The following is a 23,568-nucleotide window of genomic DNA, read 5'->3' as shown; positions in this document are numbered from 1 at the left end:
GTCGTTCAAGAATGACAGGAAAAGTAAGTAGTTTCACGACGGAATTGCAAAAAGTATTTTTTCCAAACTTTTTTTTCGTAAAATCGCGATAATTCGTGATGTTTATAAGCAAACCCCTTATGTCTATATATTACTTTTTTGTAATTCTCTACTCTACAACTTTGTACAACATTGTTACACTCTAAAAAATAACCCTGAAAAGTTAGAAAAAACACGAAATTTTAAAATGAAAAATTTTGTTCTAAATGAAAAAATTACCCTGCTGAGTCAATGTAGATTCGAAAAGATCATAAAATTTCCCATTAAATGACATGTTTCAAAAAATTTTACAGTCGAGTAAAGGAAAATTGGAAAGTTTTTAAAACTTTTTAAGTGTTTTTTTCGATGAAAAATACGTTTTTTTCGGAATTCTAAGCACGCCATCAAATCGGGCGTTTAATTTTACATAAAATTCCTTTGACACCAAATTTCTATCTCATCACCGTTTTAGGCTGCAAATTATTGAAAAACACCTCTTTTTTCGCGTGTTCAAAAATGGAAGGGGTCGAACCACCCCTCCGTCACGAGATATCAAAAAACGGAACCTGTGACTAAGGTTACCCCTTAGAACAAAGTTTCACGCAAATCGAAGAGGGGTCGGGGCAACTTTTCCCGATTTCGTGTGAGTTGGTAGAGAACTACCTAAAAAAATTACGCAATATTTTAGAGAATTCATATTTTATGAGGAAAATGATCAATTTGAAGACCTTTTAAAAATGTATGCTTGATTTGAAAACTTTGATTTCTTTAAAGATAGCAAAATTTTACAAAGGTTTTTTTTGACAATAAAAAATCGAACCAGTCGTCAGTTGAATATTACAGGCTAATTAGGTGACACTTAGAAAAACTCATTTTCATCAATTCGAATTCACCTTTGTAAAAACTTTGTCAGAATTTATGCGTGTTTCACGGTTATGTGAAAGAGACAGAAACGTTGAATTTCGAACACATTAATCGGAATTTTTAAGCTTTAAAAACACAGAAAAACAGAAGCTAGCCTGAAAATTTGAACTTATCTGGTTAAGGCTTAGTTGCTCCAGTTTTGGTCTGAAGTAAGAATGGAATTTAAATCATAAATTCATTCATTTTCATTTTTATCTTTTCTTGTAGAAAATTTTCCTCAACCCACTAAAATTTTCTCGTCTTAGAGATTTCTTATAGGTTTTGATCCCGGAAACAACTTTATAGAACATCACAAAGCGCTAGAATTTGATTCCGAAAAGCTACAGAATGTTTTTCGGCAAAATTTCATGACAAAAATCAAGCATAAATTTTGAAAAGGTCTTCAAATCAATAATGTGCCTCATAAAATATGAATGCTCTTAAAATTGAATAGACCAAATTTTAATTTTTTATTGTTGCAAAGATCAGAAAATTTCTCAAAAATACTTTTTTTTATATTGGAAATCGAACGCTAAGAACATCTCATTTTCATCGATTCGAATTCTTTGTGAAGATAATTGCTCAGTTTTCAAAGTCTCAGAGAGCAAATTGTTGAAAATTTTCTTAGCTTTTCAAAAAATATGTTGATTGGCTTTCATAAGAAAAGCATTAAAAAACTAACTCAAAAGGAGGCACCATCATGCACTGTGGCTCAAAAAATTGTTTTTTTGAGTGTTACTAAACATATCCAACAATTTTTAAAATAAAAAAAATATTTGGGGAAGGCAAATTTAAATGTTTAAAAAAAAAGAATTTGGGTTATTTTTTAGAGTGTAACTTTTATTTATGGAATAGTCCAAATCAAAATCTTCAACTTTACCGAAGACGTCAAATCGATCGGGAAATCCCTTCTGAAGATACAAATTTTCATATATTTACGTACCCATTTTGTATGATGCGAAATTGTTTCTTTCGACATAAGTTTTATCCAAATCAGACAATACAAAACAAGTTTGTTTGCAAAATCGTAGAGAACTTCTCAGCTATTTTATTAACTTTTTTTTGGTTTTTCGTAATTTCTACAAAATTTTCGTAATTCTCAAAAATTATTCTTAATGCTACAAATCACGAAACCTGATTGAAAAAACTAACTCAATCCACCTATGTGGTTGGGGCCTTCCTCACTTATTACCAACAATGACTGTACACAAATTTCATCTATTTTTTAGATCCAGAATAAAAAAGTACATCAATATCACTTAAGTGGCTATATATTGAGACAGGGTTGCCAGATCGTCAATGTTTTGGACTCGTTGGAAAGGTCTTTTGAAAACCTAACCAACGGTGGGTTGGATGGTGGATCCGGACATAGTTTACATGCATTTAAGTGAGATCCGGATATATGTGAAAACACATTTTTATACATAACTTTTGAACTACTTATCGAAACTTCAATCTGTATAAAACTCGATCTATGGGACCTTGGTTTCAAAACTAGTTTTTCGTAAAATCGCGATAACTCGTGATGTTTATTAGCAAACCCCTTATGTCTGTGTATCAAAATTTTTGTAATTATCTGCTCTACAACTTTTTAGAACATCGTTACACTCTAAAAAATAACCCTGCAAAGTTAGAAAAAACACGAAATTTTAAAATGAAAATTTTTGTTCTAAATAAAAAAATGACCCTTATTGGTCAATGTGGATTCGAAAAGTACATTAAATTATCCATAAAATGACATGTTCCAAAATTTTTAACAGTCGAGAAACGGAAAATGGGAAAATTTTTAAAACTTTTTTAGTGTTTTTTCGATGAAAAATACGTTTTTTGGAATTCTGAGTGCACATAAACATAATAAGAAGATTGAAACTATGTTGGATAAACAAAACTCTTCATTCTTACGAAACAAGTTTCTGTTTCGCTCGCTCAAAAGTTGCAGGATAAATTCATGCTTGGTACTATTTGTTTTTCGTAAAATGTTCAAAACCAAAAATAAACAAATAATTGGTTTAGGAAGCAAAAGTGTTTATTATGAAAATTAAAACTGTATGCATACTTAACTTTAGTTAATTATTGCTATGATTATTTAAAATTGAAAATCAATAAGTGTTTTTCGAAAATATTTTTTTTGTGATTACCAAACAACTTAAACTATGCCACATTGAAATTGGAAATAAAGTGGAACATTTTTAAATATAAATTTAATGGCAAAATAGATGTGATTAGATTCTACATTGATTCAGGCTTTTAAAACCAACTTTTGCAAACTTTCAAAGATTTATAAACTCCACATTTGACGCAAGTGAAGTATTTACTGCAAAAAAAACGAAGTATTAACACCTCAAAACCACCTCCGGAAGCTCATGGCAAATTAAACGTACTTTCAGAATATGTAATAATATTAGGTTGTATGATTGAACAACATATATTTGAACTAGATCAAGAACTTTGATTAAAATAGTGCAAATTGGACCTGCTACAAACCAATTGTTTCAATTGCCAAGCTTATAGTGTTACACTAATTATTCTTATAACCTCATTTCCTCAAAGCAAACAATCCCACCATTATACCCTCTAAATTCATTTGCCACTCCAAACACCACTCCTCGTCCATTTCCTCCCCAGCAGCCTCTGTCGCTATATTTGCTCGCAAAAGTGAAAATTAAATAGTTTTAGCGAAAGAGCATTATTTATTCAATTATCACATTTATCTTTCTCGGGGCCTTCCACCAACCAACCATCGCAACCGCCGGAATCCAGCTCCAACAGTAGCACCAGCCTGGTCGGCCAGCGGCCACGAGGACAACGGAGGCAACAACGGCCACGACGGCGGGAACGACGCCAGCAGCAGAACCAGAACCAGATTCGAACCGGGGACGATGGCACTAATTACATAACGGCAAATATTAGCATTTTTCCGGCCACCAGCCTCGACGGTTTCGACGACGATTCCGGCCAGCAGTGTCGACGGGAACATCGGGACTATCTGCAGCACCAGGGCAATCTGTGTGCCGGACCGGCGGACAAAAGTCGAACCCTGGACGTGGTAAGGAAATGTGTTGAAGGATTTTCGCTCTAATGAACTATTCTCTGGGATTTCGAAAAGTCCATGTTTTTGTTTTTTTTTTGAAAAAAGAGAAAAATAATTCTAAATGGCAACACTGCTAAGACATCCTGAACATTTAAATTTTGTTTATAAAAATAATTAAACAATGCATTTTCCAGAGATTTCTCAAATGAAAACGATGGAAAAGCTTTTTGGGCAAATCGTGGCAAGGATTTTCGGGTTTCTGAGTTTGGTTCGGATTCGGTTGGCTTTCAATGGCCGCCAGGATTTTCCGGCTTTTTGGTGGAGTGCTCGCGCTGATTGTTTGTCTTGGCATTTTCGAAATTTGTTTTAGCTAATTTCGGTTAATAAGCTGGATGGCTAGTGAATTGGGGTTGAATGGGAGGAATTGTGGGATGAAGTAGTGTTAAGTGAATTGTGAATCTTTGTTTTATTAGTTTGCATATTTTTCAATTACTTAGCTCAAACTTTAGTATCATATTAGTTACCGTCAGCTGGGGTGAATCGGGACACATGGGGCGAATTTGGGATAGCTTTTTAAACCATGTTGGAGCATAATACCTTGTTGTTACTGGTTAGTTTCGGTTAGAACAGACTCAGACCAACAAAGTGTGAACATCAATTTCCGAATTTAAACCATGAACTACTGTCCCTATTGAGACAGAAGTCCTGATTCGCTCCAGATGACAGTAGTTTTAATCTCTTTGATAGCAAATTCTTTTATTGAAAAAGTAGTCAAAACCTACCATTAAACACCAGATCAAAATATTGAATTTTTAATTTATGAATGAATAAATCTTTGTAGAATGCAATGAGGTAAGGCTCCATCCATAAACCACGTGGACACTTTTTTTGGAAAATGTTTTTTTATCTTGTGAATTTTTTTTTCTAATTGTCCTTATTATTTCTCAACTTTGCTGAAAACACCTTATCGACCACAAAACCTCTTCCAGAGGTATAGATTTTGAAACATTTGAATATCATTTTTGTAAGTACTGCTGCCAAAATTGTATCGATTCTTACAATTTTTTCAACACAGGGAGGTCATCAAAAAGTTCCGGCTTTTTCAAAAATTGTTAACAAATTCCATGCCAGGTTTTCGTTGAGAATGGTTATTTATTTTTCTTGCGTGTTTTGTGATTTTTTTTTATAGATTGTCATTCTCACCAAGGGTTGTGCATGTTTATGAAGAAAAAAGGGATGTGCATGTTTTTCATTAGATTTAACCCAGGTTTTTTTTAACGTAGTCTTTTTGATATGTTTTACTTGATATTGAATTGATAAGAAATTTGACAAATATTTGAAAAAAAAATTAACTCATTGAACACTCTGCTGTCTAATTTTTTTCTTGGATTTTTTTCCCTTGTTCAGGAGGTCATTTTTATCAACTTAGTTCTGCGAAAAACTTTACTTTTAATTAATTTAAAGTTTTTATGATGCATTTATCTTGTGATTTTTTGTGTTTTAATCCAGGTTTTAAGCGAAGATGGCGTTCGAATGGTGAACGTCCCAAATGTCAAAATCGTGCAGTAGCACCAACATTAGAAAATAAAATGTGGATGTCATAAATGGCACACTTTTTTCGTAATGTTGGCACCACTGCGTGATTTTGACATTTCGGGCGTCCATCATTCGAACGCCATTTTCGCTTAAAAATCTGGATAGTGGTTTTGAGTCTGTTCTACAATCCGCAATCATTATTTTCAGCGTATTTGCTGGTTTTTTGTACTTTTCCTGTAACTTTTTGGATATATTTTTTGGGTTTTTAAAATATTTTTTTTTCAATTTAAACCATTAAATTACGTAACTTGGAATGTAGGAACAACTATTGCATTTTGCAATAAAAATAGGAGGTTTAAAAACACGACAGTCGTTGACAGATTTTTTTAAATGCTTTGACAAAGTCAAGTGAAACAAGTAAAATAATTATACTCAAGATTTTCTGTAAATTTAGGAGTTCTTTTTCAATGCTTATTGAAGGATGAGAATTGGGGTTTGATTGATTTTTGGCGATTTTTTAGATTGAAGAAAACAACACTTGTTTTTTACATTTATTCAAATCATTTGTTTTTCGTTTCAATTTCAACTTCAATTCGGTTAAATTAGTGAATGATCATGTTACAATTAGTTCATTTTCAGTAAATAACAGAGTTTTGGAGTTTCTTTCAGCTGAGTGTTAAATCTCAATCCATTCTTCTTGAGTATACTCATGAATATTATTGAAAATATTGTTTGAAAAAGTATAAAAATAGCTCCAAATAAACATTTAAATTCACAAATTCAAACTGGATGTAATTTTCATGAATTCCGCGGTTTTGTATGATAAAAATGGATTTTTGACTATCACGACAATTATTTTATATAATATAGTTATGTATGTAGGTCTCGTGGCGCAGGGGTAGCGGCTTCGGCTGCCGATCCCGATGATGCTATGAGACGCGGGTTCGATTCCCGCCTTATCCACTGAGCTTCTATCGGATGGTGAAGTAAAACGTCGGTCCCGGTTTCTCCTGTCTCGTCAGAGGCGCTGGAGCAGAAATCCCACGTTAGAGGAAGGCCATGCCCCGGGGGGCGTAGTGCCAATAGTTTCGTTTTTAGTTATAGAAAAGCAATTTTAATACGACTGTCATTTTTTATTATAATGTAGTTAAATACCAGTTTGACAATATTCCTTACTGTGATATTACACAGTATTAATAGTATGAAATCTTTTCAAAATATTCCGAAAACGAACATTTAGTAATGTTTCAATCATTTTGATTTACTTGTTCCATTCGAAATACTGAAACTAGTTAATATACTTCAAATTGTGAATGTTTTGTTGTGAGTGCATAATTGACAAAGGGAGCGCGTGGTCGTAAAAAATATTCAGAGTGAAAAGTGATTTCTTTTGTGATTTTCAAAGCCCTTCCTATATCATCGTTGATCGGAAGGCACGGCGTCGGGTGGATTGTGTTTAAATTTTTCGAATAAGGTTTTATTTTTTGCGGTGAAAAAGCCATTTCTATATAATGAACGAAAGACGCACTGACAATTTGGATCGTTGAGTTAATAGTGGAGCAAAATAACTGTGTGTGAGTGATTTTGCCGATCCCGATGATGCTATGAGACGCGGGTTCGATTCCCGCCTTATCCACTGAGCTTCTATCGGATGGTGAAGTAAAACGTCGGTCCCGGTTTCTCCTGTCTCGTCAGAGGCGCTGGAGCAGAAATCCCACGTTAGAGGAAGGCCATGCCCCGGGGGGCGTAGTGCCAATAGTTTCGTTTTTTCGAGTGATTTTGTGTGTTAACCAGAAAGACCTTCCCATAGCATCGTTGCTCGGAAGGCTCGCCGACGGGCCTGTTATGAAAGTCCTCCCCATAGCGTCGTAGCTCGGGAGGCATCGAAAAGCCAATACCTTATCCTACTAACCAAAAAAAATATTAATCACGTGATGCTTGAAGGAGATGCAGTGGATTCAACGGTCTCAAGCGTTATCAACAAGTATATAGCGAAAAACTATGTGCTTGATGAGTCTGCAACTTCAACTATCGGACTAACATTCCTCCCTTTTGTTGAACTGCAGGCTTCTTGGGAGGGCGCCGGTATTGACATTAAAGTAGGGATCTTCAGAGGTTAAACAGTGAACGGATGGTTGGCTCCCACTGATCATTTTTGATTCATTGTTTAACTTCAGCTGATCTGTCAATAACGGAGTAGCAGCTCATTGGCAGTCAACCATGCTCATGCTCATGCTCATGCTCATCACGACAATTATTTTATATAGTTATAGAAAAGCAATTTTAATACGACTGTCATTTTTTATTATAATGTAGTTAAATACCAGTTTGACAATATTCCTTACTGTGATATTACACAGTATTAATAGCATGAAATCTTTTCAAAATATTCCTAAAACGAACATTTAGTAATGTTTCAATCATTTTGATTATCTTGTTCCATTCGAAATACTGAAACTAGTTAATAAACTTCAAATTGTGAATGTTTTTTTTTGTGAAAATTCTCAGTTTGTCATGAAGTATGAAATTCACACAGTCAAAATATCAATTTATTAACATCATAAACTTTGCATAAACTTTGAAAAATATTTGCACCGCTCTAACAAATCTAACTAAACAGCAAATCATCGAAAACAAAATAACAAACTGGAAAAGAAAGGGGATTAAAAGACATTTACCATCCGAATCTGGTTTAACGATTTTTATCATAATCGAACAGAAAACAATCAGTATTTGAAATATAGTGCCAGAGATTTTATTCTACAAGATTAATAGAGTCTTGCGCTACACAGTAAATGAATATTAGAAATTCTTGCCAAAAGAAGTGTTTTGCCGAATTTTATTTGCAACATATTAATTGATAATATTGGTTTTGTTGCTAAATTGAAATCTTGATTGCCAGGATCAAACCTGATTTTTTACTGGAATTGCTTTGCTACACATTTTCTGATTATATTTATGACAGTATTTAGATGTTTTCTGACTATCATCTTTATGAAGCAAATTTACAACATTTCGTTCTAAAACGATAATTGCCTAAAAGGTTCCAAATAAAACTTCACATAATCACACATCAACCCTATTCTATTCCTCTTGAACAGGATCTCAGCGGCTCCCCCCTCCTCTGCACGAGCACCTCCCCATCCTCTGGCGTGACCCGGGTCGAGCTGCGTGGCATCCTGACCTGGTCGACCGACATCAACCGGGCGCCCCATCTGTTCACCAACATCACGACCTACCGGGGCTGGATCGAGTCCGAGCTGGACAAGCTGGACCTGCAGCTGGAACTGACCAAGAACGGCGTGGCAGGACGACGGCGGCGGCGGCAATCTGAAACGGGGCGGCGTAATTAGATTTAGAGAGGGTCTTTTTCTAGAAAATCAATCGAGGGGCTGGAGGTAGAATTTTGCGAGAGATTGAGCATAAATCGAGTGATACGTGATAAGTGGATTTTCACGGCAATAAAATTGCTTTTTATTAGTTTTTAAATATTTCATGAGCATCGTGTTTTATTGCTACTTTTAAGGTTGAATCCGTTAACCCTCTTCAGTCAATCCCATTTAAATGTATAAAACAGTCTCCACAAATTCATGTCATAAAATTTAAATTTTCAAAGATGCATTTACTTTTGTTTGGATTCTATTTTATATCGTGCCTTATTGAACGATGAGGGTTAATCCAGATGGAAAGCAAACTGTTTGAAAGTTGGTTAAATTCAATTAGACGATTACACTCCTGTGCTGCGCCCTGGGTAGGACTCCGAAGGATCGCGATGTTGATGCCGAGGTCGTTTGTCGACATTTTCAATGAAGCGGGAGTACGTGTCGCTGTGGTTTTGAACTCGGAGCAGCTGTCAGAGTTCGCATCAGACAGTACTAGAAATTGCTGGGATGATAGGTTAATCAGAGCTGCATCGTGAACGTGTAGAAGGTGGAGTTCTTTGTCGAGGAATATTTTCAAAGCTGTTTTCTTTTGCATTGAGTAATGCTCATGGCGAATCAAGGGAGACGATTTTCTTTCACGAAGACGTGATTTCGTTCAAAATAAGATGCACAGGGTTAAAAATGGTTTAACCAGCAAATAAATAAGCTATGTTTTAACTGATGAAAGTAATATTCTATTAAATGTGTTTTTGTGGTTAAAAAAGCTTTAGGAAAGTCAAAAAACTATCAAATATCTTAATAGATATGCTGGAAGAGCTTTGGGTTTAAATATTTATGATTTGAACAGGGGTGGTAAATTTAGGAAAAGATAAAAATCTAACAGGTCAAAGTTTCATGAGCTGACTCAACTGAAATTTCTCCTACAAACTATTCCAAAGCAGTAAATTTTGCCTTCAATGGAAATTCCTACCCAGTGACAGATTTTCTCCCGAAAATTCTTCTCGTCGAACTTCGCGTAAAGGGATTTTCTCGTAAGATATGCTCAACCACTGTGTAATGAATTTTGCCGCACGTCAACACACGAGCTCACATTCTCCTCGAACACAATGGCGAACATGAATGATGCATTTTCCAACGGAAGGGAAAATGCCAATGAAACACAGACTGGGGGAGAATGTCTTTGTCTCATCAGGCTGATTTTCGCATGGCGCTCGACGATGATGACGCTATAGTCCTCTCCAACAAACAACTATGTGCTGCCGTTGTCTTCAGTGTACTAAAAGCGAATTAATAGTAAAATTCTTGCCTTAGTGCTTAGACGCCTTAGAACCTTCCAACCGCGCCTTGTCTCGCGTCTGTTTAATATTGGAAATTTTCCACATTTTCCGAAAGTCGGCAGTCGTGTGTGGTGAGCCTTTAGAGAAGCTTTTTAATTTATGCACCATTGATGGTTTATGAATGTGAGGGTTAAATGGTTTGAAATATTCATTATTTGACTTATTTTGAATGCAATCTTCAAAGAACCTAACATTCTCAATACTTAAACTTCACTTTTCTTAACATTTTTAATTGTGTTCATCCTTAAACATTCCTAAAGTAAGTTTGTACATTTTTTTGAGTGTTACTAACTTTTCTGTATTGTTTATTGGCATTGGTGACGATGTAGAAATTTGCATAATTTACTGCTTCGTTGCCATGATACTTCGTCAAACTCGGAAAAAGTTTCACCGGCTGTGAAAAGAAGAATCTGTTTCACGGTGGAGTGCGTGTGAATGTGGTAAAGTTTTCCTCCCACAAAAGCGAGCGAGTCCTCTTCTAAAGCGAATACCAACACGTGCGCTTGTTCGCTGTTAAACGTGGCTTAGGCTACTCTCTTCACTTTGTGGCAAGGTAGTAGTTGTGCCAGACAGTGAGTGCGAAACAATCACGTTAATTTATCGTCTTTATTGTTTTATAATTTTTCATTTTCGTCCCCATCGTCAGCCTCCGATGGTGTCGTGTCGGCTGGTTTGAACACTGAACAGTCTGGGTGGAAAATCTCGGTAGATAACGCGCGCTAGGGCATTGTTTCATGATGTTGGAAATTGAGTTGTTGAACGGGAACAGTTGGAAAAGGTAGGTTCAAATTGATCATTAATAATTTTTTGTTTATTTTTAAAGTGAATCAAAATTTCAGACATTCGGCTTACGTGCTTGTTCTTGTTCTTGTTCTTGTTCTTGTTCTTGTTCTTGTTTTTGTTCTTGTTCTTGTTCTTGTTCTTGTTCTTGTTCTTGTTCTTGTTCTTGTTCTTGTTCTTGTTTTGTTCTTGTTCTTGTTCTTGTTCTTGTTCTTGTTCTTGTTCTTGTTCTTGTTCTTGTTCTTGTTCTTGTTCTTGTTCTTGTTCTTGTTCTTGTTCTTGTTCTTGTTCTTGTTCTTGTTCTTGTTCTTGTTCTTGTTCTTGTTCTTGTTCTTGTTCTTGTTCTTGTTCTTGTTCTTGTTCTTGTTCTTGTTCTTGTTCTTGTTCTTGTTCTTGTTCTTGTTCTTGTTCTTGTTCTTGTTCTTGTTCTTGTTCTTGTTCTTGTTCTTGTTCTTGTTCTTGTTCTTGTTCTTGTTCTTGTTCTTGTTCTTGTTCTTGTTCTTGTTCTTGTTCTTGTTCTTGTTCTTGTTCTTGTTCTTGTTCTTGTTCTTGTTCTTGTTCTTGTTCTTGTTCTTGTTCTTGTTCTTGTTCTTGTTCTTGTTCTTGTTCTTGTTCTTGTTCTTGTTCTTGTTCTTGTTCTTGTTCTTGTTCTTGTTCTTGTTCTTGTTCTTGTTCTTGTTCTTGTTCTTGTTCTTGTTCTTGTTCTTGTTCTTGTTCTTGTTCTTGTTCTTGTTCTTGTTCTTGTTCTTGTTCTTGTTCTTGTTCTTGTTCTTGTTCTTGTTCTTGTTCTTGTTCTTGTTCTTGTTCTTGTTCTTGTTCTTGTTCTTGTTCTTGTTCTTGTTCTTGTTCTTGTTCTTGTTCTTGTTCTTGTTCTTGTTCTTGTTCTTGTTCTTGTTCTTGTTCTTGTTCTTGTTCTTGTTCTTGTTCTTGTTCTTGTTCTTGTTCTTGTTCTTGTTCTTGTTCTTGTTCTTGTTCTTGTTCTTGTTCTTGTTCTTGTTCTTGTTCTTGTTCTTGTTCTTGTTCTTGTTCTTGTTCTTGTTCTTGTTCTTGTTCTTGTTCTTGTTCTTGTTCTTGTTCTTGTTCTTGTTCTTGTTCTTGTTCTTGTTCTTGTTCTTGTTCTTGTTCTTGTTCTTGTTCTTGTTCTTGTTCTTGTTCTTGTTCTTGTTCTTGTTCTTGTTCTTGTTCTTGTTCTTGTTCTTGTTCTTGTTCTTGTTCTTGTTCTTGTTCTTGTTCTTGTTCTTGTTCTTGTTCTTGTTCTTGTTCTTGTTCTTGTTCTTGTTCTTGTTCTTGTTCTTGCTCTTGTTCTTTTTCATGTTCTTTTTTTTAGTTTTTAGTTTCTGGACCACTGTGCAACGGGATTTCACGTACATACTTCGGTATTGACCTATTGGTGTGTGCTTTCAAAGCTTCTAACAGCTCGAAGGCTTTCCAAACTCTAAAAATACCTTATCGAAAATTGAAGCCAACTCGTGCATTGTCTGCCTCTGAACAAAGTCATACCATCCTCACACCCTCACAAGCCTCCAATTGTTTTATGTAGCAGAGACCTACCTCCAGTAAAGTGAACTTTACCCTGTCCAACCTACCTCACGACACTCTTCCAAGAAGTCAACCCCGGCAGAATAACAATAGACAACGGTGCCTCTTTCGGCTCGACCAACCGCCGATAAGTGTTCGTTCGTCGTGCAAAGGAATAAGACAACGTCATCATCAACCTTCGTTGGGAGGGTGGGAGGCAGAGCAGTCTTCTCTTCAGAAACAATAGAAATTAAATATTGAAAATGCCTGCCGAAGACATATTGTCGTCGTCGGAAACGGAAAAACTCGTTAAATTTTTCACAGTTTTCCACCGCCTCCAAGCGACAATGACTAACTGGTGAAAGAGTTTGCAGCAAAAAAAAAATGTTAAAAGAAAATAATACAACACGATGCAAGCGAAATCCTTGGGGAACGAACCGGTGAAGAAGCCGCCACCTCTCCGTACAATATCTATGCAAATTTATTAATTAAAATTCTAATTAACTTCATAAATAATTATACCACCACTTCATCAAAGTTGTAATTAAATTAAATGTATTTTGCGTTCAGTTCTGCTCGATCTTGCCATGCCTGCCAGCATTTTCCACATAGCTGGGGTCTCCTCTTGGAAAGAGTTTTCACCAGAAGAATCGGTGCAGAGCCAGTTAGCTAGCTAGCTCAGCAGCACCCATACCTGTGTGGTGAAGAGTGTGTGTGTGCGTTTTTTGGTTTTGAGTTTCCGGCATGCAGTTATTGTTGTGTGAATAGGGGAGTTTGATGATTGTTGAGAACATCTGAATAAAAGAACAACAGAACAACAGAACAACAGAACAACAGAACAACAGAACAACAGAACAACAGAACAACAAAACAACAGAACAACAGAACAACAGAACAACAGAACAACAGAACAACAGAACAACAGAACAACAGAACAACAGAACAACAGAACAACAGAACAACAGAACAACAGAACAACAGAACAACAGAACAACAGAACAAGAGAACAACAGAACAACAGAACAACAGAACAACAGAAAAACAGAACAACAGAACAACAGAACAACAGAACAACAGAACAACAGAACAACAGAACAACAGAACAACAGAACAACAGAACAACAGAACAACAGAACAACAGAACAACAGAACAACATAACAACAGAACAACAGAACAACAGAACAACAGAACAACAGAACAACAGAACAACAGAACAACAGAACAACAGAACAACAGAACAACAGAACAACAGAACAACAGAACAACAGAACAACAGAACAACAGAACAACAGAACAACAGAACAACAGAACAACAGAACAACAGAACAACAGAACAACAGAACAACAGAACAACAGAACAACAGAACAACAGAACAACAGAACAACAGAACAACAGAACAACAGAACAACAGAACAACAGAACAACAGAACAACAGAACAACAGAACAACAGAACAACAGAACAACAGAACAACAGAACAACAGAACAACAGAACAAGAGAACAAGAGAACAAGAGAACAAGAGAACAACAGAACAACAGAACAACAGAACAACAGAAAAACAGAAAAACAGAACAACAGAACAACAGAACAACAGAACAACAGAACAACAGAACAACAGAAAAACAGAACAACAGAACAACAGAACAACAGAACAACAGAAGAAACGAAAACAGATCAGAACAATATATGTTAGTTTGTCGTTGTTGTGTCGTTCTGTTATTCTGTTTTTCAGTTGTTCTAGTATTCTAGTGTTCTGTTTTTCTAATAAACTGTTTTTTGTTGTTATGTGATGCTCTGAATTGGCCACCTTCCCCTAAATCACAACCCGGAAACGCACCGACGTCGTTTTTCCTTCCAGCCATCGGCAACCAACTTAGCGAAGTTGGTTAACTGTTCTCTGACGAAGAAGAGCCCGAAAACCGGGAAGAATGTCCGTTTCTAACCGGGCAGGAGGAAAAATCCTTATCTCCTGGAGCAAAACAAGACAAGAGGGGCAAAAAACATCACAACACGGCAAAGTGAAGATGCTAGCGTTGGCCAAGTTTCGTCGTCCATTGTTGTTCCTGTTGGGAGTTTTCCTTGAGAAGCAGGAAGCTTCCACCTCCGTGGCGGTTGTTCTCGGTGATAAAGGTAGAGGTGAAAGTTTTAACAGGTTTTTTGTTCTGCCGCCATTGAGGCGTTAATTAAATTAAGCTCGGATTATCAGGGCTCGGTACAGGTGAGGAAGCCAAACGCATAATCGGGTGGTGAGGAGATTGTGGTCTAGGAAATTGGCTGAGGAGGTCGTTTTTGGAGTAGAAATTTGGGGAAGATGTGATTATGGTGGAGGGAGCTTAAATTGTTCAAGTTTATGGTTAATTTGTCTGTTAATTGGGATAAGAAAGTAAATTATGAAGTTTAAAATGATTGATTTAAATTAAGTTTCAGTTGATTGTTAAACATTATTGTTCGGGATCTTTTCAATTGACTCAATTTGTGGAATTGGATTAGTTCCATTGTGGAATGTCAGATATCAGATAAAATTAGTCTTGTTTCTTGTTTCTTGTTTCTTGTTTCTTGTTTCTTGTTTCTTGTTTCTTGTTTCTTGTTTCTTGTTTCTTGTTTCTTGTTTCTTGTTTCTTGTTTCTTGTTTCTTGTTTCTTGTTTCTTGTTTCTTGTTTCTTGTTTCTTGTTTCTTGTTTCTTGTTTCTTGTTTCTTGTTTCTTGTTTCTTGTTTCTTGTTTCTTGTTTCTTGTTTCTTGTTTCTTGTTTCTTGTTTCTTATTTCTTGTTTCTTGTTTCTTGTTTCTTGTTTCTTGTTTCTTGTTTCTTGTTTCTTGTTTCTTGTTTCTTGTTTCTTGTTTCTTGTTTCTTGTTTCTTGTTTCTTGTTTCTTGTTTCTTGTTTCTTGTTTCTTGTTTTTTTGTTACAAATCTGTTCAGAAAAATAAATATCAAATTTTCAGCAAGCATTTCTCCCTCTCCAATCGATTAGTCTTTCATTTCCACCAAAACAAACATCTCTTTGTCTGTGCTCAATAGACTGTGCCACATCTTTGTCACCCCAAAATAACATCACAACTCGTTCTGGAAGCCATCTTCCGGGGTCACTTTTCGGGGTTCGACTTTTCCAGACTTTTCCTGCACACCGGAAGTGCTTGTTCGCAATCTGTTGCCGAAAATTTTCGTCTGCTGCTGCTCGTTAGCAACGAAAACTGCTCACTTTCTTTGTGGTGGCGCTGCTGCTGCTGTTTGTAGCGCCCAAAAGTTCCATCATTGCGAAAGTTTAACAATAAATATAAACAGAACAATTTTCTCTTTAACCCCTTCCCAGTGAGTGCGACTTATTTTTCTCGTGTGTGTCCCTTCGCCGCTCCACTCACCAAACATCTGCTCGAACTCTTGAAGATGAGCCTTTGCGTGGTTTCTTCGGTGAGGAAAATTTTCGGGAGTAACTTGTGTTCGAGCTTTTGCGGTGCAGAGATCGAAAAAGCCACAATTCATTTTATTATTCTTCGGCAGACTTGTTTGCTCTCACTTGTATGTGTGAGTGTGTCTAACATGTACTGCTCAAGCACACAAAGTTTAACAATGTTAAAATTTTACTCGTGTGATGGAATAATCCTGGATAATTCAGGAATCAAGGGGTAAAGTGGATGATATAACTTTTTAGAATATTTCAAATCTTAATTTTGAAATTAAACTGTTAGTTAGAGCAAATCGATAAGTTAAAAAGATGGTATGTTAACAGATTGCCAAAATTATGTTTGTTTGGGCAAAGTGCGATTATTTGAAAAGCATCCTGATCACTTTCGATTTTAATGGAATATTTTATTGATGGAATAATATAATGGGATAGAGAAAGTAACAAAATAACACCTGAATCAACTAATAAAAGTTACTGTTGAAATAGTAGTTCATGCAACAAGTTGCAAAAAGAGGATTTTTTCAGCACGAGTCGTACATTTATCCAACGAGGTTCACCGAGTTGGATAAATACGAAGAGTGCTGAAAAAATCAAGTTTTGCAACGAGTTTCATACAACATTTTTTGCAATTCCAAAAACACACACTGAGTGAAATTTTGAGTCAAATTTTCATGTATTTTGTCAATAAATCGTTTAATTTAAAAAAATGTTGAAAAGTGTAGCTTTTCGAAACAAGTGCTGAAAAGTTCAACTTTTCAGCACCCCTTTGAGTGCTGAAAAGTAGAACTTTTCAGCATTTATTTTGAAAAGTGTTGCTATTCGATTCTGTTATTTTTGGTACAGAAAAGTAGGCTATTTCGTCGTTCAAGAATGACAGGAAAAGTAAATAGTTTCACGACGGAATTGCAAAACAATATTTTTCATCATTCTGATTTTTAGAAAAAAAAACTAACTTAATCCACCTATGTGGTTGATGCCTTCCTCACTTTTTACCAACAATGGGTAATTTAAGTGGTTTGAACAAATATTTCAGCTATTTTTTTAGATCCAGAAAAATAAGTACACAGATATAACTAAAGCGGTTATAACTCGAGACAGGGTTGCCAGATCTTTAATGTTTTGGACTCGTTGATAAGGATTCTCAATTACCTAACCAACGATGGGTCGCGTGATGGATCCGGACATCGTTTGCATACATTTAATTGAGATCCGGCTTCAAAAAAGTACATAAATATCACTTAAGTGGTCATAACTCGAGACAGGGTTGCCAGATCTACAATGTTGTGGACTCGTTGGAAAGGTCTCTCGATTACCTAACCAACGATGGGTCGGATGATGGATTCGGACATCGTTTACATGCAAATAAATGAGATCCGGATATATGTGAAAACACATTTTTATACATAACTTTTGAACTAGTTATCGAAACTTCAAACAATTCAATAGCGATGTATCGGACCCTATACCAAGTCGATTGCAACTGGTTTGGTCAAAATCGGTTCAGCCTGTGCTGAGAAAACTCAGTGAGAATTTTGGTCACATACATACAAACACACACACATACACACACACATACACACATACACACACACATACATACATACACACACACATACACACACACACAGACATTTGTTCAGTTTTCGATTCCGAGTCGATATGCATACATGGAGGTGGATCTTCGAGCTTTTCATAAAAAGTTCATTTTTAGAGCAGGATTATAGCCTTACCTCAGTGAGGAAGGCAAAACGAAATTGAAAAATGAAAAATTTTGTTTTAAATGAAAAAATTACTTTTTTGGGTCAATGTAGATTCGAAAAGTACATTAAATTTCCCTTAAAACGACATGTTCCAAAAAAATTTACAGCCGAGTAACGGAAAATGCCAGAGTTTTAAAACTTGTTTAGTGTTTTTCGATGAAAAATACGTTTTCCGGAATTCTGAGTACGCCATCAAACCGGGCGTCTAATTTTACATGAAAGTCTCTTTGACACCAAATTTCTAACTCATCACCGTTTCAGGCTGCAAATTATTGAAAACACCTCTTTTTCGCATGTTCAAAAATTGAGGGGGTCGTACCGCCCCTCCGTCACATGGTATCAAAAAACGGACCTTGGATTCGTGATCAGGGACAAAAGTTACCCCTTAGGACAAAGTATCTCGCAAATCGAAGAGGGGTCGGGGAAACTTTTTCCGATTTTGTGTGAGTTGGTAGGCAATTAGGAAAATTCAAAAAAAAAAAAAAAATAAGTGCAATCAATTTTAAATGCGCTTAGAACCACATTTTGCATGTTTGGGTCCATTCAAAAATCTTTTTATTTTAGAATGATGTCGATGTACAGTACCGTTAAAAGTTTTTGTTTTCGTCGACTTTTTTCATTCAAATGGGGAGACTAAGACTGGTTTAAATTTGCTTTTTTTATTGTTTTTTTGCTTTTTTGTGGAGTGATTGTCTTTAACATGCATCTTATTTTCAATTTATAAAAAACGTTACTTAATCCACCTTTAGGTGGTTGGTGCCTTCCTCACATTCATAAAGTCAATACATTCAGTAAAAATAGCAACATTCCCCCTTGACATGTTGAACAAATCAACTTTATTAATCATTTCATTTGATAGGGTTCGCAGACCTTCAATATTTCTGGCTTATTGGCAAGGTCTGATAAAAAACCTATTCAACGATAGTTCGCATGGAAGATTCAGACAATATTTCTATCAAAATAGCTGAGATCCGGCCTCCAAAAAGTAAATAAATAACACTTAAGTGCATATAACTTTTGATAGGGTTGTCAGATCATCAATGTTTTGGGCACATTAGAGAGGTCTTTTTGATACCTTTTTGAAAATGTATAACATGATAGGTTTTCTTGCAAAAATTACCCTTTTTACAATCTTCCGGACATACGCCAAAATCGTTTTAAGCATAACTTTTGAAGTACTTAACTAAAGTTGCTGATTTTAAATAGATACCTATGGGACTCCAAGACGAATCGAATGAGACTAATACGGTCAAAATCCGTTCATCCAGTCCGGAGATAATCGAGTGACATTTTTTTTGTCTACCACCTACACACATCCACACAGAAATTTGCTCAGAACATGATTTTGAGTCGATATGTATACGTGAAGGTGGGTCTACGAGGTCAAATTAATAAGTTCATTTTTCGAGTGATTTTATAGACTTCCCTCAGTTTTTTGAATATTTGAATAGTTTTTTTTAATAGACAGTTGCCAAAATTTTATGAAAAACTTTTATGGATGAACTAATTATGCAAAGTGTCTTCTTTGATCATAGGAAAGGTATACGCAAGAATTGATCCAAATAAAAAAATGTCTAAATTAAATTTGCACATTTTTTTTTATCAATGATTGAAGTGTCATGTATTATAGAGGCTTATTTCAACTATTCTTAGAGTAAAATAGTCCAATAATCCGAAAATGCAGTCTGTTTTCCTATTTAAATTCATTTTTATTGAGAACAACATGACACTTTGGGAGTATTTAAACAATGATATTATACAATGTTTCTCAAACTAAAATTAACTAACTTTTAAGACTTTTCAAAATTGGTTGAAAACTCTTTCTTGGTGCACCTGAACACTTCTCTATCATGGTTAGTATGGTTCCATACCATTCCGTTTGATTTTAGTTCGTAATTTTCATTGATTTCCTAAACAATCTTAAAAATATCAAAGTCATCCCGTTTTACGTTGTTTAAAAAATGGAACTCTAATCGACTAGGGATTAAAAAGAACCAATTTCGCTAAGTTTTTTGAGAATTGTTTGAGCCACAGAATATTATAATTAAAACGATAAAGTCAGTTTAACCCCACATTTCTCAAGACAATGAATAAATTTTACACAACGCAACCGAATAACTCTACAAATTTTTATACGGCATCTGTTTGAGATGTTTTTTGGCTGCGAAAGTTTGAGTTTGTAGGTACTCTGCAAATGACTCCATTTCGAGACTTTTGCTCGGATTCCAAAAAGTTTCACCCTCCTCGTAATGGTTATTTATCAGTATGGCAATTTTTCGGACAACATTCGGTAATAGAACAAAGTGATGGATAGTTGTACTCAAAAAACGGAGACCAGGAATTTTCACTCCGATTAGTTTGGAAAACCCCCAAAAGCCACAACCATGCGGACTCCATCATCATCATGGATATCACCCGACCGCAACCATGGAGAAGCTCAAGTGTTCCAATTACGAGCTTTCAACACACCGAACTCACAAACACAAACCCTAGAAAAAGTTCAAACAATGCGATTAGCAAAAGTCAGTTTCAGTTACACAACTACACTGTTGGTGGGGTAGGAGGGACGGAATGCTCAAACAACAAGAAAGGACTTGCGGTTTGGCCAATTTATAAAATTGGAGACGGTCATCACCGAGGACAACAAACAAGCAGGACGAGCACTGGAGAGACAATGGCCGGATCATCGAAAACCGCAAACCAACGGATTCCTCCCCTTGTTCGGGTGGGGTTGTGTTAGTTTTTGCACTCCTTTGGTAATGGCAGTAGTATAAAGAGAGTGTTTTCAGTATTCGGTGTCTTTCAAAAGGATTGTTTTGCTACGGTTTGGCGGCAGGAGAGACAGAGAGTGGGGCATTAAAATTTCAGAACAAACTTTCAACAAGCCTGTGGCTTGCAGACAGGTGGTTAAGTAGCTTTGATTTTGTTGTAGCTGTTTGGAATGCTTTCTCGGGAAAACTTTCGGAATGTGAAAATGAGTTCTTAATTGGTGTAACTGAATTTTCGGGAGGCTAGATAACGCAAAAAATCTCTATTAAAACAAATTTCATGTTGTTGGTTTTTCCTCGGATTAATAAACAGATTAAGAACAAGAACAAAACATTCCCAACAGAGCGCAATCTAATCTTGTCGTGCAGTTTATACCACTTATGAGCCCTGTTCTCTCAAATTACGTAGTACACCTTGTAAAACCATTTAAACAGCCATCCACAGGGCAATCCTTTTGAAGTGAATAGCTGCCTCTCCCCTTTGCCAGGTATCCCAGGTTTATTCCAGCAAAACTCCCCCTCAACGCTAGCCCAATCATGTTTTGACTCTTCCAGTCAGAGTCAGTGCCAAGAAAACCCGTGCGAGCGAACATTTGCATATCTTGTGCATCTCAGTGTTATACCGCGCGGGAGCCATAAGCGAAATAACGTTGTAAAATTTAAATGGAAAATGCACACAAACCTACTCCACGTCCGTCCACCCACCACCCGCTTTAACGCCTGAACTTATGCAAACCGGCAGCTTTTTAACCATCAAAAGCTTAAACTGTGCGCGCGAGCTAGCGCACAGGGATGCAACTTTAGGGTTAGGGGACTTCACTTTGGTTTATGTCTTGAGACTGTTCAAGAAACATGATGGTGGGTGTCTTAGCTAAGGACTTATTTGAAGTCAGATTATTTTAGCTTGTCAACTCAAACAGCAGTTTCCTCGAGCCCTAATTTTGGTAATTGATAACGCATCCGAAGTCCACTTTTTATCTCTCGTGACGGAGGGGCGGTTTGACCCCTTCCATTTTAAACATTCGAAAAAAAAAAACAGTTATTCAGTTATTTGCAGCCTAAAATGATATTGATTTGGAAATTGGGAAAAAACGTTGTTCAACTGTAAAAAATTGGGACATGACATTTTATGGGGAATTTGATGAAGGTACTTTTCGAATCTGAAACAACCCAGAAGGGTGATTCTCTGATGATACAAAGTGTTATGCTAACAGGCTATCGTTTCCAATAAATTACAATATGGGTCATTCCATCTGAAGCGGAACAGCACTTGAAAATTACCATCTCCGATTCTGCTCAAATTTGGCAGAGCTGTTGAGACTATCAAAACATGCAAAAATCCCGAATTTCATCCAAATCGGACCATCCCCTCCATTTTTGTACCCTCCCAAAAAATCGACTTTTTGGCGATTTTTGAGCAAAACCCCTATCTTCAAACGACGATAACTCAGGAACCACAAATCTTAGAGGGTCGGTCTTAGACTCAATTTTGAAGGAAATTGGACGTAGAATCCATTTCTGTGATCAAAATTTAGATTAAAATATGTTTTCTACCTGTATTGCGCAATTGAAAACTTTAAATGGCCGTATCTCAAAACAGCCCTATTTATTTTTTGAATTCACCATCGTATTCCCCGTCCGATTTTACATAAGAATCACTTATCGACAGAAAGGAATATGTTTCGTTCCAGAGATATCGAATTTTAAAGTTTTGAGTATTTGAGATTAGCTACACTCGCCGCCTCTGCTAGAAGCACTCAGGCGCGCTGATGAATAATTACTACCTGGTGTTCTGTAAGATGAATCATTTTTATAATTTTATACGATTTTGAGATAATCAATACCTTGAACAACCTATTTTTTGTTTAAGGAATATTTATTGGGTAATTTTCACTGCACTGTTTTTCCTGATCACAGAGTCATTGAACCATATTAAGTAAAATTTGAACTTTGAATATTTATTTGCAAATGCTACAGAGTTTTAACAATACAATTTTCAAAGAAATATCATTTTTCTATTATTTTTATATTTTTCCTGATTCCTCATTTCTTCCCATTTTATCAAATTATTTCTTTTATTTGAAGTGAGAACAAATGTAGAGCTGGCTGTGGTAGATGAAATAACTCTGTGCGGTAGCAAAATATTGCCATTCAGCAATAACTTCAAAAAATCTGCCTTACGGTTTGAAAGGTTGATCATATTAAACCGATTTTTATATTGTGAGCCAGTTTCATCTGAATAATTCACAGCAGCTTTATCGTCTTTCAAGATTTCTAAATGATTGACAAACAAAAAAAAAAGAATATTGTTCGGACGGTGTCGAAATCAACACAACTGAATTTGATCTTAATCAGTTAATAAATCAGATTAATCTTTGTGATTTACTTACATTTTTCAGTTTTATACTTTCCGGAAATCCTCTTGCTTAATCATGCTTCACGAGAGTTTTAATCATGTTAATTCATAATTTTTAACACTATAATGTATCGTACACTTTTTTTTAAGTGTTTCTTACAAGATCAATTGCAATTTCCTGCTAGCTCTGCAGGAAATTCCATTCTTGGGCTATCGATTGGGCTAGCACACAAATTCACTGTACTTTTTTTTTAAATTTAAGATTATACAGCAGTTTCCTACAGTGGTGTACATTCAATATTTGCCTATTTTGTTAATGATTATTTGGGATGAAATCTTATTTCAATAAAAGCAGGTAACAGTTATTGATCAGCGCGCCCGAGTGCATCTAGCAGAGGCGGCGAGTGTAGCAGATGTAGGTAATCTCAAATACTCAAAACTTTAAAATTCGATATCTCTGGAACGAAACATATTCCTTTCTGTCGATAAGTGATTCTTATGTAAAATCGGACGGGGAATACGATGGCGAGGTCAAATTCAAAAAATAAATAGGGCTGTTTTGAGATACGGCCATTTAAAGTTTTCGATTGCGGAATACAGGTAGAAAACATATTTTAATCTAAATTTTGATCACAGCAATGGATTCTACGTCCAATTTCCTTCAAAATTGAGTCTAAGACCAACCCTCTAAGATGTGTGGTTCCTGAGTTATCGTCGTTTGAAGATAGTGGTTTTGCTCAAAAATCGCCAAAAAGTCGATTTTTTGGGAGGG

General features: G+C 35.9%; 1 protein-coding gene across 3 annotated transcripts in view; it reads left to right on the top strand.

Moving 5' to 3' along the window:
* The window catches only part of LOC120423262 (uncharacterized), an 88,843-nt gene extending 79,835 nt beyond the window's left edge, over nt 1–9,008 (top strand). For all 3 annotated transcript variants that reach the window (XM_052707804.1, XM_052707803.1, XM_052707802.1), the window contains exons 8-9: nt 3,682–3,967; nt 8,590–9,008. In XM_052707804.1, the coding sequence (XP_052563764.1) occupies nt 3,682–3,967; nt 8,590–8,841 (538 nt within the window). In that variant the 3' untranslated portion in view covers nt 8,842–9,008. The remainder of the gene's footprint in view (nt 1–3,681; nt 3,968–8,589) is intronic.
* Nucleotides 9,009–23,568: the final 14,560 nt, after the last annotated feature.

The sequence above is a fragment of the Culex pipiens genome, chromosome 2 (genome assembly GCF_016801865.2).
Source record: "Culex pipiens pallens isolate TS chromosome 2, TS_CPP_V2, whole genome shotgun sequence".
NCBI lineage: Eukaryota > Metazoa > Arthropoda > Insecta > Diptera > Culicidae > Culex > Culex pipiens.
Note: the sequence above shows the minus strand (reverse complement) of the source record. Positions and strands in the feature narration are given on the sequence as shown.